Source organism: Acromyrmex echinatior, chromosome 1 (genome assembly GCF_024713525.1).
Source record: "Acromyrmex echinatior isolate Ae372 chromosome 1, ASM2471352v2, whole genome shotgun sequence".
NCBI classification, from domain to species: Eukaryota; Metazoa; Arthropoda; class Insecta; order Hymenoptera; family Formicidae; genus Acromyrmex; species Acromyrmex echinatior.
Genome location: NC_141852.1, coordinates 26834987 through 26853115, shown reverse-complemented (window position 1 = coordinate 26853115; position 18129 = coordinate 26834987). Strand labels below are relative to the sequence as shown.

Genomic DNA, 18129 nt, shown 5'->3' with positions numbered 1-18129 from the left:
AGAAAATTAAATTTGTTTGGTTAGCAAACCTGCGTGATATTTTACCTGTTACTATTTTTGTGGATAGATTAGGTTAGGATTAGTGTATATGTGACACTTTGTTTCCGTTATACAAGAACTGATTCTTATAGATAGAAATTGTCTTGCAATTGATAAAAAATTAAGAGGAATCTTTAATAATTGATTAGATTCTTCATCAAATGTATATCAAATCTAGATATGATAGATAACGTTACGAAAATCACAAAATATGAGGCTAAGTGATAGATATACTCGTCGTACGCGTATCGCTTAGACGTAATGAAAATGACGTACCCCGGATTAGTATTACTTGTCGGAGTTGGAGTTGGAATAGCGACTTTTCTGTATTATGTGTTCACCGAAAATAACCGCACAGATGGACAATCATTCTCGTATTCGAGAAACAGAAGATCGTCCGAAGATCATTATGAAGACCGTTCTTGGACGACATCGTCGCATCCAACTGAAAAGTATTCAATACGTATACATAAGTGTTATTACTTGCGCATTAAATGATATCATCTAATTTTCTTTTCTTTGAATTTATTTTTCATCTTTTCGCAGATATATATATATATATATAATTCTCCATAATATAGTAAAAAAAACATGGTAGCTTTTTAGCCTGTTCTACGATGTGCTTTTTGTTTCTTGCCTTTTGTTATTTTTTTACATCTTGCCTTTTTGCTTCTTATCTGATTTTTTATTTTATATCGCCCAAAATAAAAGTTAACAAATATCGAAAGAAATAAAAAATACATAGCAAAAAATACAATTATTGATAAAACGTTGCAAAGCAGAAAAAAGCAAAAGGTAAAAAAGAAGAAACAGGAAATAAAGAGCACATTGTAAAATAGGCTTTTTTTACTTGAGAAATAGAATATTATATTAGAAACATATTATATATTGTATGCTTCTACAAGAAATATTTACTTTCAGTGTACTATTAAATAGAAGAAGTTCATCAAATTCTTCGAAAAATAAAGAAAGAAGAGACCTCGCGACAAGTAAAGATGATATAAACAATTGTTCAATCTGCCAATATGCATTAATTGATTCGGATGTAATACAATTACGTCCTTGTAGACATAATTTTCACAAGGATTGCATTAATGAATTGACAAAATTTGATCCTGGGGTAAAATCCGAAAACGTACTAACTAGACACAAACTTTTGAGGAATTCACAAAAATTCATGATTACACTTGTTTATGTTGCAGGCCCTTTGCCCTAATTGCAGAAGAAAATTTAGACCCGCGATATAAAAATATGCATCATATTATATATATGAAATACTATTTGAATCATTTTCTACGGTTATTTACAAATGTTAATGAATACGTGGTTGTTTCACAATTTTATCACAGAAGTATTTTTGCGATATGTTCAAAGCAATATGAAATGCACAATCTTTTTGTAGTAAATATCTTATCTCTAGTGATCGAGAAATTATATATACATAATATATTTCTAAAATTTCTAGTTTTTTTTATAGTGCGCTTTGCAGAAAATAGGAAATAAAATGTTTTAAATTATGCTTGTAAAGTTACATATTACACATAGATTTTTAAAAATATTACTCTGAATTTATTCTCTAATTGATTACATATTTACAATGATATGTGTTGTAAGAGAAAAAAACAATATAATTTACGTCAATAAGAATATACAACTCTAGAATTCTGGTATCTTATGAACAAAAGATTTGTATGATTGTAAAGTCTTAGTACTTTCTATCAAACAAATATGTGTAATTATTATTCTTTTATCAATTGATAGTATCAATTGAATCTAATAACTTCGTTCAGTTACGCTAGACTCATGAGATTTATATCAGAGAAATATAGGTAAATATAAGTAATTATCTTTAGCTCCCCAATCAAAATGTTACAGAAATTTCTGTTACGTTTGCTTAGAAATCAGGAAATTGTATCTAGCGAATGGTACTAAAATAGTTAATAGTATTATATATACTTATAAGATATTAGTCTTATCCCCCCTTCTTCATCTTTATATAATAAAGTAATTAGTACAAGAGAAACTATACACACACACACACATATATATATACACACACACACACACACACATATGTATATATATATATATATATATATATATATATATTACAATTATACAGATACAATTATTGTACTAATATATCTGATGATTGTATGAATAATTAATATATGGCGAGAGATGCGATATACATGAGAGATCCGCTTTCCTTTTCGTTTGTTAATAAGTTGAAATAACTTTGTTGTAATATCAAACTGCTCGCGCGATACGTATCTCGCAATGCGAGACGATACGTATGTGCGATGCGCGTATTCTGTAACGTTTGTCTAGTGAACGGCACGGAAAACGAGGTAGTCGCGCTTTGGTCAGTAATCTGGGAAGCGTTTCCGTTCGGTCGATACCAAAGAGAATCTCCGTCTCTCGCGTATGTACACTGTTTCTCTCGCATAGCCGGTAATCACGAATTCAAAAATGCGAAGAATAGTGAGAAAAAAAAATGTGAATCGATGATTATCAATCGCGTTTCCTCCTCTTTCCAAAATGTATCGATTGATGAAGACGAACGAACATGACAGGATTATTGTTTGTTATACTTGTCGTAACTCACGCGGTCGCAGGATCGCGACTGTCCGCGACCAATGAGAAACGAGGTATGTATCTAATTTGTACATCGATATAAACTGCGAGTGTAGTTGAACGAACATTTAATCCGTCCTTTTCTTTTCTTTTTCTTTTAATGCACGGAGATACGAGACGCGTGCATCGGGAGATTTTACATCCTCTCGTGCGGTTTACTTCAAATTCAAGTACACCTTTATTATATTTAAACGGAGGACGAATTTTGTGATTTAATAAATATCGTAAGACACGATTCTTGATCTATTCGATCGATCGTGAATCGAATGTTATTCACGATATTACTCTAGATGATAAATTGTTATGTAAAACTGCGCTTGTAATTATAAGTTGTAAGAGGATTTGAAAGAAGAAAAATATGCTGTTTGTCGAATTTATACGAGTGGCGGATTGCAAAATAAAATTAAAAATAAAATTTATGTTTATTCATGATTTTCTTCGATATCATTCCTCTTATCCTTTTTTAGATAGCAAATTCTTTAACAATAAAATTCTTTAACAACAAAATCTGTCGAGTATTATATAAATCAATCAGGATTGCACGGCGGAATAACACAATGCTAAACTATAATAACAAAAATACGTTTCCATTCGATTGTTATTTAATCAAAACCACAACGAAATAGTAGCGAAATGCAATTTAAAATTTGGAAAAAGATCGCGAAGCGCAAAAATAGACGCACAGAAGGATATTTCCTTTTCATGAAATGTATTCGTATTTATTCCGTGTGTACGAATACACGCAGGCTGCAGGATTAAATATCGGTCGTCCCATTTCTGGACCGGTTCCACACGATCAAAAGAAGCAAAGCGAGTGTAAGCGGATTGAGACAAGTTTCGCGTTAATTTTCGATTTTGCCCATGCTTTAAAAGGTATAACGACTTGGTGATATATTTCGGAACGTCGCGCCGCGCCGAATCGATTGAGAAAATGACGCACCTACAGCAAACTCGCCTCGTTCATCACGTTGAATTATAACGCTCGCTAATGATTTGATATGTATCTTGGATGTATGTCTTATATCGAGAATTATCGACGAGAGCCTCTCCAACGTGTACAACAGGAACCTATTAGGAGACTATTAGCGAAATTAGACCGTTATGTTTACGTTGCACGCAACTTGGCTCGTATATCTAAACATTATCGTTACGTTCTACGACCTATTTGTAATCCTATTTATAATTCACCGCGTTAACGATCAAACGATCGACACGATTGGACAATCAATCGAATGTCTTTTTAACTTTGACTTGGCGAAAAACGCGCGCGTACGATATGAATTACTGATCGTGAAGCACAAGAAACACCCGCGCGGAACTTGTTTCACCTTAGACTCCCGTAATGGGGTTACGAGAATCTCGCGTTGACCTACGTGCTCGTTTCTCGCTCGATATATACAAGGAGAACTGGCTTGCACTTGAACCGAGAGTCAGAGATGCGCTCGATCCCGCGCGTATGTGCCATATGTGTAACACGCGATATATATATATATATATATATATATTATTCTCATCTTTTGCACACATTCTACTTACGATAATAAAAAATATTTTTTCATTTGCCAATCTTATTGATAGTAAGAAGATTAGTACGAGATTGGGCACCTTTAGTATGGCTTGCGCCTGGAGAACAATTTTTACCGCTCGGTGTAACCGAATTCCTCGATAACGTACAATCGGATCAGTATTACCTTCGCACTAGAATAGACATAGGTAAATGTTCAAAATAGTTATGACAAATGATACAAATTGATACACATAAATTCTTATATCATTTGTAGGATATGAAGTGTGATTACAACAATTAATTTATATATATACTATATACAGAGTCAGATACGGAAAATCGCTGACTGATATTTCAAATAAGATAATTTTTTGACAGAATCCTTATTACAAAATCGATCGTCCTTCTTGTATGGTCGAAGACCCGCTGGAGCTGTGCCCATCTATGCTCTCGTGAAAAATTGCATTTCCAAAGATATGCGGCTACGTGCAGCAAGAAATATGCTGAAGACGTCCGTGGAACGGAATGCTTTTACGTTGATTCAGGATCCAGGATTTTTGGCTCAACGGCAGACGAACAGTGTCAGTGATCTAAGAGCACAAATTTTATCGCAAGAACAAATACGACAGGTAAAATATGCGAAAATAGGCAAGAACTCAGTAACACCAACTAAAAGTAACGTAACATCAACGTTACAATTTTACACTCAACACTGATGAAAAAATTTTGCTGAAATTGAATTGAAATTATTCCACGTTTTGAAACATTTCAACAAAATTGCTGAAAATTTCACTGAAAGTGAATTTTTCATCATACTGAAAAATTACTGAAATTGAACTGAAATTTCTCTGAAAAATTTTGTTGAAAATGAATTTTTCAACTAAAATTCGCTGAAATTAAATTAAAATTTTTCTGAAAGCTAAAATTTTGCTGAAGTGACTCCAAAACGTGGAATAATTTCAGCGAAATTTTTCCACCAAGGCAATGTAATGTAACACACTTGTTATATTACATCTATATTATTCAGTATGAAATTAAAACATTGATGTACGTTATATATATCTTTTAATTTATTGGGAATTAAACAAATATCTTTTTATAATTTTCGTAAATTTCAAATGAAAATGATTAAATTTGCTGAATTGTTTTGAATTTGCACATATTGTTGCTTTTGTTAATTATTACTTAATTATTGCTTCCGAAAAAATTTCATTCTCTTTTCTTCCATGCGATTCATTTCAGGCGGCAACACTGCCGCGATTCGAAAAGGTAAGAGAAGAGAGTGGATGTCAAAAAGTGCACTTTCACGTGACCTATTGGATGTTCTATCCGTTTAGTGAAGGAAAAACGATTTGCGTATTGGATCTTGGATTTTTTGGCAGCTGGCCGATACCTACTATTGGCGGCGTGTGCATAGGTACGCTTAAAGAATATGGTAGTCACATTGGAGATTGGGAACATATGAGTCTTTATTTCAAGGTAAATCATCTTTAGCAATCCTTCAAATTTTTTATCCATTATCATCATTCACATAAACATGCCCACCTAAATACCATATCGTCATTTAGGACAACGAATATCCTCTGGCAATGTATGTATCGGCACACGATGTCGGTGCATTTTATCAGTATGATCCGCGAAATGGTACTTTCGTCTATGAGAGTCAAGAAACGAGAAAAGGTCTCTTCCAGAAGCCAACATTTCCTGAAAAGGTTTATACCGCTGGTGATTCACATCCGATTTTATTTAGCGCACGCGGCTCTCACGGACTTTGGACAGCTCCAGGCAAGCACAAGTTCGTTCGTGTACCTCGTCTGTACGACGAGAGTGGATTTGGAACTGCTTGGCCAACATGGAAAAGATTGGAGTTGCTCTTGGAAGAGGATAATGAGCCTTTACCAGGTTGGATGACTTTTAAGGGCAAATGGGGTAATCCAAGAAGCAATTGTCATCCACTAGCAAGACTAGGTTTTAACATTTGTGAATTTGTAGACGGCCCAACTGGAATTCCTATGAAAAAATTCAATTTTCGATGTTAAGACCTACTATCGCTAAAATCGATTAGGCAAAAAAACTGAGACGCGTCGTTTCAATTCGAATTTTAAAATAATTGTGATATATGATATACAGAATGTCCCATTTTAATTGCCCTAGGCAAATATCTTAAAAAATATATAAAATATGAAAAAATATTTTAGATGAAAAAAAGAATGATTTTGAGAGGGATGTATTTTGATTCCTTTTTTTCTCCTTTAAATAACTGCTCTAAGAAGATACGAAGATCACCTCCGTTTTTTTAAATAAAATTGTGTAACTTTTTTACACAATATGATTCCTCCAATTATTCTACATATAAAAGTATTAAAGTAGGAATATCAGAAAATTAATAATTTACGAAATATTTTATATTTTATTCCAATATATATATATTGACATGAAATATTAATCATCTAAAAAAACAGTCCATTTAAAAAAACCAAAATACATCATCTTCGAAACGATTTCTCTTTCATTTTTCATCATTTTTTTTTCGTATCTCATATATATTTCTTTTAAGATATTTGCCTGGGGCAATGACAATTGAACATTCTATATAAGACATTCAGAAGATAAATTGATGCGATTTTAATGAGAATGCCAAAGATGGTTGACGATAATACGGGGGAGGACTTTACGTCTCAGTTTATTCAAATAATTGATCTTCATGATCACAACTGAAAAATAATTTAGTACCACTGATGTTTATTTAGCAGAAGTTTCGTTGGAAATTAACATCGATATTGATTGATATAAAATGATAATAAAATAGAATTTGTTTAATACATAATGCGTACATAATAAGTGGTAGAGAATAAGTGATATTATTGCTTTTGCAGACATTTTGCGCGTGATATATTTTTAAGAGCAGTAGGCAAATTATCTTCTCTCGTGGAGCTTAGCCATTTACAATTGCAACATTCGCTGTAGTCTGATTACAAGATCTTTTGGCTATGCTGAGTTGTTCATTCATTTGAACTAGTATTCAGCACTTAAATGCTTAAATATTTATCAGCAAAAGATAGCTCGATAATAAGCAACATTATTCAGACATTTCATCTTCGTTGGTTCCTTCTACAGCAATACTGCGTATGCCATTTCTCAACAATGGTGTACCCTTGTCTTTAGCTAACACACGTGCATTCAGTACAATTTTTAATGGAGTACCTGATGGACAACACATCACTTCAACATTTTCTTTTAATATTTTCTCCTTATATGCCAATAGCTCAACTTTTAACCTGATAAAAGGATCAATTATTTCATTAGCTAGATCAATTTAAAAAGAAAGATATTTGATTAACGTGATAAACATATATGTAACCAATGTTATACCTTAAGCCATCTTTTTCTTGTGCAAAATCGATAATATGACAATTTGCATTGTGATTTCCTGCAATTACTGCCGGAGCTACTGTCTTTTCGTCTGGATGAATACATGTGTTCCATGGTACTGAAAATTCTACGTGATATCTGAAATAAATATTATATTAGGTGTAGTAAAAAGAAATCCATTATTTTTCCAATAGATGGCTTTAGTAATCTGTATCTCGTCTACGCGTAATACAGATTACTAAAGCCATCTATTGGAAAAATAATGGATTTCTTTTTACTACCTAATATATACATATACAGAGTAAATCAGAATCGTTGAACCAGCTTTTTACCTTATGAAAATATAATTGACTATACACGTTAATAATTTAATTAGGTATGAAGTCGATAATTCTCTCATAGAGTAAAAAGTTGGTTCAACGACTCTGATTCACCCTATATATATAAAATATTTAAAAATTAATATATGCATTCCCTTTCCTAATATATTTTGTATATATATAAATTTTAATAAATAATTGCAATTGACAGAAATTAAAGTCTAGTTTTTAGCATTTAACATAGCAATCAAACCAATATAAAATTATAAAATATTTATATAAGTTTTATATATAACAAATAACCTGTGATACAATTGCAAGAATCCTAAATGAGCGTCTATATGACCATGTCGCTGTGGCTGTATCATAATATTGTTATCTTTTCCAAATCCACTTCCACCGCTAAAGTGAACATGATGCTCTAACATAAAAAATTTTGATTTACACAACATTTAATATAATCATTAATAAAGAAAAGATAATCAAATACCTTTATCTCCCATGTTCCATAAAATAGTTTGGCAGGTTTGACAATTGTAATTTCATACTGTTTGCCAAAAAAGTTAATGAAACTAACTACTCAGCGCTTCTAATGATTGACGATGTGAAGTCTGGTCTGTTTGATCTAAAATAGGTTAAGTTGTTTCGCTGCTGAAGTGCGCAGTGTCAACCAATCAGAGAGTTGTTACAGGGCTGTTTTCCAGCTAGGACATACTCGTATTCATAGGGTACGGTCAATGCGATGTTGCAAACGCTTTGAAGCGTTTTTTAATTAGTCAGTTTGTAAAATTCTTTCTTCTAATTGGTCCACCAAATGCTTCAAAGCATTTATAGCGAGACTTTAATCACAGCCATAGTCAGGCCTTATATTTAAGAGACTCCGTACAATAAAAGGAACAGGGTATAGAGAAAAGGGAATAGAAAAAAATAAGAATTTCAACTTATCAGAAACTGTGTATTCCACAATACATGATTTCTTCCTTAAATTTATCTTTAGATACTCTATGAATTATTTCATTGGCTGCTGAGGCATCTAAAGATAAATTTAAGGAAGCCTTAAGTACAAGAATGAACTGACTATGAATACGGGCAATAGAGAGTTTCCACCGAGGGTTTAAACCGGATCAGAATGTAAGAACCAACCAACTACAGTCGAACATTCCCTTGTCGTTCGACTGTATCAGGAGAATACTCAACTGTAGTTGGTTCTAGATCACTGTATAAAGTACTTGTTCGAACGCAGTTTATAGCGTTTTTCACTGGCAGAACTGGTGCGCACTCAGTAAACATTAAAGCTGTTGTACATTAATCTAATCTAACTGTAAAAGTGAGAGAGCTCAATTAATAAAATACCCAATGTATATTTTATCAAATACTACAATAAAATGTATTAAAAATTTCGCGATTTAATTGATTTATTTTTATTAAACATACATTTTATTTTATCTCGACGTATGGAAAGAAATGCAAAGTGTCCTTTTCATTTTTTTATTCATTTTATGATATATTATTTGACGAGTTTTTTATATATTATTATATATATTTTATATATTATTATATATTATATTACGAGTATAGAACACGGAGAAAGTGTTGTGAGTAATGTTTTATTTGAAGATGAAAGTTCATTGAATCTTTACTCGATTGTAGATTAATATGTTGTACAACATTTACTGCTACTACTATTCCCATAACCTTAAGACCAGTATTCATAGTCATACTCGTATTCATAGTCAGGCCTCATATTTAAGGCTTTCTTAAATTTATTTTTAGATATTCTACGAATTATTTTATTGGCTGTTAAGCATCTGAAGATAAATTTAAAGAAGTCTTAGGTACAAGGTTTTACTATGAATACGCATTAGATCTTATATTCAAGATCGTTTTAAGTACGGTCTTAAGAAGTCATGAACCAATTAGAAGGCTGCATTAATGTCTTAAGACATTACTTAAAACATTACTTACGGTCTTGAAAAAAAACGACTCGACTATGAATAACGACCTAAGTCTACATTTATGCAATTGTAGATCGGGCTTTAAAGGTGCCTTTTCATGCTGACGCTCGATACTCATTTTCGGCGTTAAAATAAGTCACGTGGCGAATATCTAGCGACAATTTTGATCACGTGATCTATTTTGACGCTGAAAATGAGCGTTGAGCGTTTTCAACATGAAAAGGCACCTTTACACTGTATCATCTGTATACGTTATTAAAAAACATCCACAAAAATAATCAAATGTCAAAAAGAAAACACTTGTCGGCCTTATATACCGAAATTACACTAAATATTTATTTTTATTTTTTAATCAATAACAATACACGTAATTGTTTAAATGAGATGTATAAGGTCTCAAATGATGCAGAAAAGCAAAAAAAAAGTTCTTACAGTCGAATGAGAGAGGAATACTCAATTGTGATTAGTTAATTCTTACAGATTATGACATACAGTATACAGTTACGGTCAATTTGCATCAAATGCTTCTTTATAAAAAGTAATTTTACAAAAGAAAAGAAGATTAATTTTTTATTTTTAAATAATAACATAATGTGAAAACATTAAAAATAATTTAATGGATAATTTTCGCACTATTTGTTTTAAAAAAAAAATTTTGAAAAATGTAAAAAAATTGTTTATATAAAATTATATATAAAATTATACATAATTGTGTGAGCAATTTTTTTACATAACTTGATTTTTTCTAAAACTAACAATGCGATTATTCTTTTAATTACTTTGATGTTCGCATTATTGTTATTTTTATTACATTAAAAAGTAATTTTACAAAAGAAAAAGTGTATAATTATGTATGTTATATTTATACGTGTTTATGTATTATATGTTATACATATTTATATATATTCATGCATGAAAAATTTTTTACCAGATAAGAGTCTGTGCTCCCAACTGTTTAAATTTTTTTGTTTGTTATAGTAATTAAAAGTGGACATTTGTCAAAGCATTACAAATTAAAAAAAACTAATAAAACTCTAATAAATATTTATGCAAAAGTTTATTTGGATTCATTTACACATTTAAAAGTTATTTACCTAAAACTGCAGCAAAATATATCTTGCAGACAACACAAAGCTAAAATCGGGACATAAGATAAACATCAGGACGATTCTTGCCGTTTACAAATATCTTAAGACTTTTTTTTAAACGTTTTATGTCCCGATTTTGAACTTTGTATTGTCTGAATTTATGATTATTTCGTTATATATACAATATAAAAACTGTTATAAGCTAAATTATTTAATTATTTGTTATTTTATTTCTTTGCTTTGTTTTTTTATTAGTTTCAGAATGTATTTGACAATAAATTGTTAATTCTCTGATGTTGAATTAACTAATGTTGGTTTTTTATAACTGATATTTTGATCAATATTCCTAGATAATACTAGCTGTTATGGTGTATAACTTTGCTTCCGCCGTTTTGCTATAGATAGCTTTAGCGGTAAGTGGTGGTCGAAATAAATAGATCATAGACGTCATACAATAAATTTGGGCATCTGTCAACATAATCCTATAGAAATATTAGTCGATTTGTGCCTGCATCATAAAGTTATTCTCTCGAAAAAAACTGACATTGAAAATGTCAGTTTACGAACCAAATTCTCATCATTTGCGGAAGGTTTTAATTTTCTGCTTCAATATGAAGAAATCCGCGGCTGAGGCTCATCGAATGCTCTCAAATACTTATGGTGAGGCCGCTATTAGTGAAAGAACGTGTCGTGAATGGTTTCAACGCTTCAAGAACCGTGATTTTCACGTCGAAAACCGGCATAGCGGTGGAAGAGAGAAGGTTTTCGAAGATGCAGAATTGGAAGCATTACTTGATCAAGACTCGTGTCAAAATCAAAAAGAATTGGCACGATCATTGGGAGTGACTCAACCAGCCATTTCAAAACGCCTCAAAGCCATGGGAATGATTCAAAAGCAAGGAAATTGGGCGCCGTACGAGTTGAAGCCGAGAGATGTTGAACGGCGTTTGTTTGTTTGTGAACAGCTGCTTGAAAGGCAAAGACGGAAGGAATTTCTGCATCACATTGTAACTGAGGGCGAAAAATGGGTTCATTACGATAATCCCAAGCGCAGAAAATCAGTTCAGGCCGGGGAGTTCCCGGCCATGCTTCCACGTTGACGGCCAAACCGAATATTCACGGCTCCAACGTCATGCTCTGTATTTGGTGGGACCAGCTCGGCGTATTGTATTATGAGCTGTTAAAACCGACTGAAACAATCACAGGCGATCAGTATCGAACGCAATTGATGCGTTTGAGCCGAGCATTGAAAGACAAACGCAATACAACGAGAAACACGATAAAGTGATTTTGCTTGCTCGACCTCATGTTGCGAAAGTGGTCAAGACATATTTGGAAACGTTGAAATGGGAAGTCCTACCCCATCCGCCGTATTCTCCAGACGTTGCTCCCTCTGACTATCACTTGTTTCGATCAATGGCACACGGCCTGGCTGACCAACACTTCCGGTCTTATGAAGAAATAAAAAATTGGATCGATTCGTGGATCGCCTCAAAAGATGACCAGTTTTTTCAACGCGGGATTCGTACGCTGCCCGAAAGATGGGAGAAAGTAGTGGTCAGCGATGGACAATATTTTGAATCATAAATGTATAATCAGTTTTTTACAATAAAGTCTCGGAAAAAAAACGGCGGAAGCAAAGTTGTACACCTAATATATATAACTAAAACATTCTTATATAAGTATCAACAGTTATCAAACAAAGTTCCGATAATTAGTTTTGAAAATTGCAATCTGTCCTTGCAGATCTTCATTTGAATCACGATGATTATTCGTTATGATGAAATGTATACGTAAACTAAATTACATAGTAAATATCGCAACTTTTTATGACAGGAGAAGGACACCTATACTTTATTACAATGAAGGAAATTATATAAAATTAACTCTATAATGATGATAATAATGAGTGTGCGATGCGTGTACGTATACATATAGTATGAGGTAATCATCTCTCAGAATAAAACTTTATTAAATAATAGACATAACCATAATAATTCCAAGAAATTTAATTGTATATGCGTCCGGTAGATACTCATCTTTAGATCAAGCATTTATTTCGAGAATAATTACAAGAAAAACAGAGAATTTATATTTATTATAGGAATTTTTAACAGGAAGTAGTTCTATTTAATGACTTTTAAGAAAGAAAAAGAAAAATCGCGCACTTTTATTCCATCTTATCTTAATTAAACACAGTTAGAAAGATAGCTTTTAATGACACTAATATGTTAAGCTAATAGTAGAATTAAAATGATACTGAAACATTAAATTAATATAATCTCATGTCGCACTTTTTTGATGAATGTCAAATTTTGTGTTCCATTCTTTGTTATTGTCAGTGATTATCGTCATTCGTTGCGTAATAAACCATCAGCGATTGTACGTAGTTACATTATTCTGTGTTGCTTCGTTTAAAAGTTTGTTCTCTCTTTGTTTCATTTATGTCGCAAAGAAAATTTGTAATAGATATTAGTTGCTTTTCACTTACACCAAAATTCAGATAATTCTCATTTGTGACCAGGGTTAGTAAAAAAACATATTTTAAACGTGTTTTAAACAGTTTAAAACATGCTTAATTGATGTTTTTAATATGTTTTTTTTTTATAGTACTGTTTAAAGCATATTTGAAGCATTAAAAACATATTTTTAAAAAACCACGTTTTATTCTAAAAAAAAAACGTTAATCTTTACTAATCCTGTTTGCGTCATAATTCAATTGAATGCACGTTCCTTTTCATTCTATCAAGTGAAATTCGATTGAGTTTTTATTTACAAACTGCAAGCTCGAGAGCTTGTACTTCACTAAGTCTTATTCACATTAAAAGTGAGATTTATAAATTTGTATTGCGATAATATAATTTTGTGACCAAAGTAAGTAAATGGTAACGTCATTATCTGAATATAAAATATTCACAGACCTTTAGATTCAGTATCACTTGTGTCATAATAAAAAGTAACTATTTTCTTTCCATCGCGCCTCTTTAAGTTCAATTTACACAAAATTCAAGCATATTTAGAACACGCTTTTATCGATATAAATACGCATTTTTATTTCTGAAATTCTATAATATAACGTAAACTAAATACGCGCTAGCATGAAATTTGTTCACGTTGCTTGAAATCCCCAAAAATTTTTCCCCTTAAAAAGAGACAAATGTTTATTCGAATATTGGAACGACATACAAAAAGTACAAACAACACGAACAAACTTATGATTATAAAGTGCATCATGAATACGGCCTCAGTATTCATGTTCATTGATTTTTTTATCTTACAACTTATGAAAGTTTGTAGTAACTATAATTGGAATAAAAATTCAGATTTCTTATTTAATATACTATTTTTATTTTTTTATTTTTGGTGAACATCTTAAACATATGCAGGGTGTTTAATAAAAGTCGCATAGGGATAGAGCGGATTAAACTGAGTCGAAAAGTCCTCTATCATTTTACAATTTTCGCAATAGTTAACAAGATATTAATTACTAAAAATCGCCGAATATTGATTTTCAATAATTTTTTACGTAAGTACTATCAACTTTATAGAAAATTTTTTAGTACCGCATTTTTTCATTGCTAAAAATAGTTGCCAATAAAAAAATACAGTACTAAAAAGTACATTAAAAAATTCTGAAAAAATTCTTAGAGCTCTATAAGAAGAAAATAAATAATTTTTGTCTCTTGCTGTTTTTCTGTAAAGTTAATAGTACTTGAATAAAAAATTATTGAAAATCAATATTTGATGATTTTTAATATAATGATATCTTGTTAATTATTGTGAAAATTGCAAAATCGTAGAGAACTTTTCAACTCAGTTTAGTCCGCTCTATCTCTGTGCGAGAGTTTTATCGTTATTCATCAAACACCGTGTATATATATATATACATATATATATATATATAAAACAAGTGTTATATATTTAAAAAATAATTTTGCTATTCATTGTCTGTTATATTCATTATAATAGCAGAATTTCAAGATTAAAAATATTATACATTGCTATTATTGCGATGATTTATGTTGCTACTTCGAAAGAATAATGAATATAATTCGGGTACTCCCCCACGCTAGAAAAGGAATCAAGGAGGGTCATTATGTCATAAACTATAAAAGCTTAGGATACTATCTTGCGATCCAGTCAGTAACTCTTTGATCACGGGCTTGTATTCCATCGTGTTGAAACGAAAAATCAAAATGAAAACAATCGTTATCTTGCTCGCCGTTTCTTTCGTCGCCGTCTTGGTAAGATTATTTCATTATTATGTGTATCTCCATTAATAATCTATTTAATCCATTTCTCTACAAAATATTCTGCATCTTATTTTTAGTATAATTAATTTTCATTCTACTTACTTCAATTCTATCAAACTTACTGATATTCATATACGTATTCTTAAAATTATATTATATTATATCATATAATATATCTATTATTTCTTTTTCAAAATACAATATATTTATTTAACTTCCACAGGATATATTATGAAAATATTTTATAAATATCAAATAGACACATTAAAAAATGCGTTAATTATTAAATATAACATTAATATGTGAATAATAATTTTATAATATTCAAATTCTTATTTGATTGTAGGGTGACGAGGAAGGCCACGAAAAATGGAAACAGATTAAAGAAGAATGTATCAATGAATCTGGTGTCGATCCGGGTAAGTGGAGAATAAACTAACTACATAATTAAAAAACTTATTAAATAAATAATTATATTAATAATAATGCAAATTTTAGCCGTAATTGAAAAAGCAAAGAAAGGGGAACCAGATGACAATGACGAAAAATTAGCCTGTTTCGATACCTGTATATTAATGAAATTCGGAACTGTAAGCGAAATTTGTATTGCATTTTACATATACAAGATGTCCCGAAATTCGAGGGTGATATTATTACAGTGTGAAACTTCGTGAAAAATTAAATAATAAAAGTGTAAGACTTTTTTTCCGTAAAGTAATTTTTTTAAGTATAAGCGCTTAATGTTTGACTTATAATCATAAGAGTTAAGTCATTTGTCCATGTGACACATGTGCAGTGTATTAAATACTAAATAAGACATTGTCGCTGCACACATGCACACTATCACACGGACAGATAACTTTTTAATTAACATTTATAATTAGTCAAACTTTAAATGTTTATATTTAAAGACCTAATTTATGGGAAAAAAATAGTGTATACTTTTATTACTTAGTTTTTCACAAAGTTTCACATTGTAATAATATATTACCCTCAAATTTCAGAACCCTATATATAATGTACATTAAAAAAATTAATTAATGAGAAATTAATTTCTATTTCTGTACTTTAGTTGAAAGAGAATGGAGAAGTTGATTGGGACAAAGTTCAGGAGCACATGTTAAAACGTAATAAATCGCCAGAAGAATTCAATAGAGTACGTAGTGAATGCGCTAACGTTGGTAAGTATAACATAAATTAAAAATTTAACAAAAGCCAAGATCAATTTTTATTCGTTAAAGAATTGACTGCGCTTCCATATTCGCTGCCAGTACTGAAAATCTATAGTATGATACGCTTTACGTGCATTATAAATTTTCAGCACTGGCAGTGGCTGCGTTCAGCAGAGAAAATTAATCAGTTAGCGCTTAGTGATTCTTTAATATGATTGGTTCTGCTGAACGCAGCCAGTGAATATCGGAATGCAATCAATATTATAATCTTATAGTGGTTTTTCTCAAATATTTTTTCTCTCAAATGAAAATAAAATAAAATATTGCAATTGTTTCAGATGGAGAGGGTTGCCAAAAGGGAAAGAATTTGATTAAATGTTTCAAGCAAGTCGTCGGCGAGCTTTGAGCGAATAAAACCAAATTCTGCAAGAAAATCGAATTGGAACTATTAAAGAGATTTTAATGTCATCTATCGTCTATTATATTTTAGATAACATTAAAATATTATCTTGCACATGTGTTAATACAAAACTATATTGATAAAAAATTAAATACACGTTTCGTTTTAGCAAAACAAGTTAAAAGGCTAGAGAATTCTCCACTCTTTTTAACCTTTCCTCCTCAAATAATAAGAATTATTAGATCGAACATATATTAAATTGAATAGTGTTTCAGTCTAAGTTATTCAAGAATCAATATAAAATCAATTTGATTAAAAATAAAAATTTCTAAATTCCTAATAGCAAATCTTCAAGGAATGTTTCAAAGAAAGAAGGAATGTTACATTTAGATCCCTATGTCCTAAAAACGTTCCCTTAAATAATAATAAGTGTGCTATTTATAATTAGGCACATTATAATTTAATATAAATTATAAATTTGTTTGCAATTATGAAGTAAAAAATACATAACATTTGTAAAATAAAATAAATTATTACTGCAAATAAGCATAAGATTGAAATAACTTTTATTAAAGAATTTAATAAGCTGCATGTTTTCTCTGTACTTTTTCTACTTTTATGATTTTTAATGTCTCAATATCTTTATTAGCGATGTCATCGTAATAAAAGCAAAAATACTATTTATTTTTACTATAGAATAACTCCGGCATTGTATACGTTGTACCTAACAAAAACTTAATTTATTAAATATTATTTATCATTTTTAAGATAAATGAACTATATCAGTAAAAACTTTGTCTACTGCTATAAAAAAAATATTAGAAATTCGAAATACTTATTTTTCATATTAAAAAAGGAATTTTTTGAAACTCTTGCATTTTTGCCGAATATCCTATAGGAGTGGGATGTATGGCTACTCGTAGAGAGAGGGAAGGTATGTATAACTTATGAAAAATTTATAAATAATGCAATTATAAATAAGATGTAAAATGACACAATAACCCATACAGCACAGAAAGATTGCAAAATAATTGCAGATATATCTTATTGGAATGTATTGTAATATTGCAAATAGATTGCGCAATGTGTATTTGCAACTATTATTAAAAATAGTTCTTTTCTTATTATTGAATATAATTTAAAATTTGTGATATAAATTTTAAAAAATGCATAAGAAGAATTGATCAATATATATTTTATTTTTTATATATAATTTTTTACATAATTATTATATCTTATACTTAATTGCAAATATTTATATGTATATGGACATATATTTTACTTTTTCGCAAATATATATTTTTTATGCATGTACGCCTATTTTGTGTACATTCTTAACTGATAAAATGGAAATAATAAGAAATTCCACGTATTCTATTTCATTTT

The 18129-nt window shown here is 30.5% G+C and overlaps 4 protein-coding genes across 6 annotated transcripts; 3 read left to right on the top strand and 1 right to left on the bottom strand.

Annotated features, from left to right (window-relative positions):
- Nucleotides 1-42: 42 nt before the first annotated feature.
- On the top strand, nucleotides 43-3093 carry LOC105148215 (uncharacterized). Its single transcript, XM_011059796.2, has 3 exons — nucleotides 43-491; nucleotides 961-1159; nucleotides 1242-3093. Exons 1-3 carry the CDS (start codon nucleotides 301-303, stop codon nucleotides 1284-1286), a joined length of 435 nt encoding a protein of 144 aa, XP_011058098.1. The 5' UTR covers nucleotides 43-300; the 3' UTR covers nucleotides 1287-3093.
- A 136-nt stretch (nucleotides 3094-3229) lies between these two features.
- Nucleotides 3230-7010, top strand: LOC105148266 (uncharacterized). The gene is made up of 5 exons (XM_011059894.2): nucleotides 3230-4130; nucleotides 4255-4389; nucleotides 4562-4812; nucleotides 5426-5662; nucleotides 5752-7010. Exons 1-5 carry the CDS (start codon nucleotides 4019-4021, stop codon nucleotides 6220-6222), a joined length of 1206 nt encoding a protein of 401 aa, XP_011058196.1. The 5' UTR covers nucleotides 3230-4018; the 3' UTR covers nucleotides 6223-7010.
- On the bottom strand, nucleotides 5628-8723 carry LOC105148216 (adipose-secreted signaling protein). Of its 3 annotated transcripts, XR_015546874.1 has the most exons (5): nucleotides 8366-8723; nucleotides 8179-8296; nucleotides 7556-7693; nucleotides 7018-7461; nucleotides 5628-6193 (listed from the first exon to the last, which is right to left on the bottom strand). XR_015546874.1 is itself a non-coding variant. In XM_011059797.2 (4 exons), exons 1-4 carry the CDS (start codon nucleotides 8376-8378, stop codon nucleotides 7263-7265), a joined length of 468 nt encoding a protein of 155 aa, XP_011058099.1. In that variant the 5' UTR covers nucleotides 8379-8723; the 3' UTR covers nucleotides 6909-7262. The 3 variants fall into 3 exon arrangements, 2 of the variants coding, with proteins under 2 accessions (XP_011058099.1, XP_087267881.1); XM_011059797.2 differs by lacking the exon at nucleotides 5628-6193 and having other exon boundaries at nucleotides 6909-7461; XM_087411755.1 differs by lacking the exons at nucleotides 5628-6193; nucleotides 8366-8723 and adding an exon at nucleotides 7888-7990 and having other exon boundaries at nucleotides 6909-7461.
- A 6307-nt stretch (nucleotides 8724-15030) lies between these two features.
- Nucleotides 15031-16927, top strand: LOC105148217 (Odorant-binding protein 56a). The gene is made up of 5 exons (XM_011059798.2): nucleotides 15031-15162; nucleotides 15518-15590; nucleotides 15670-15761; nucleotides 16244-16352; nucleotides 16682-16927. The coding sequence occupies exons 1-5, from the start codon at nucleotides 15115-15117 to the stop codon at nucleotides 16747-16749; spliced, it is 390 nt and encodes a 129-aa protein (XP_011058100.1). The 5' UTR covers nucleotides 15031-15114; the 3' UTR covers nucleotides 16750-16927.
- Nucleotides 16928-18129: the final 1202 nt, after the last annotated feature.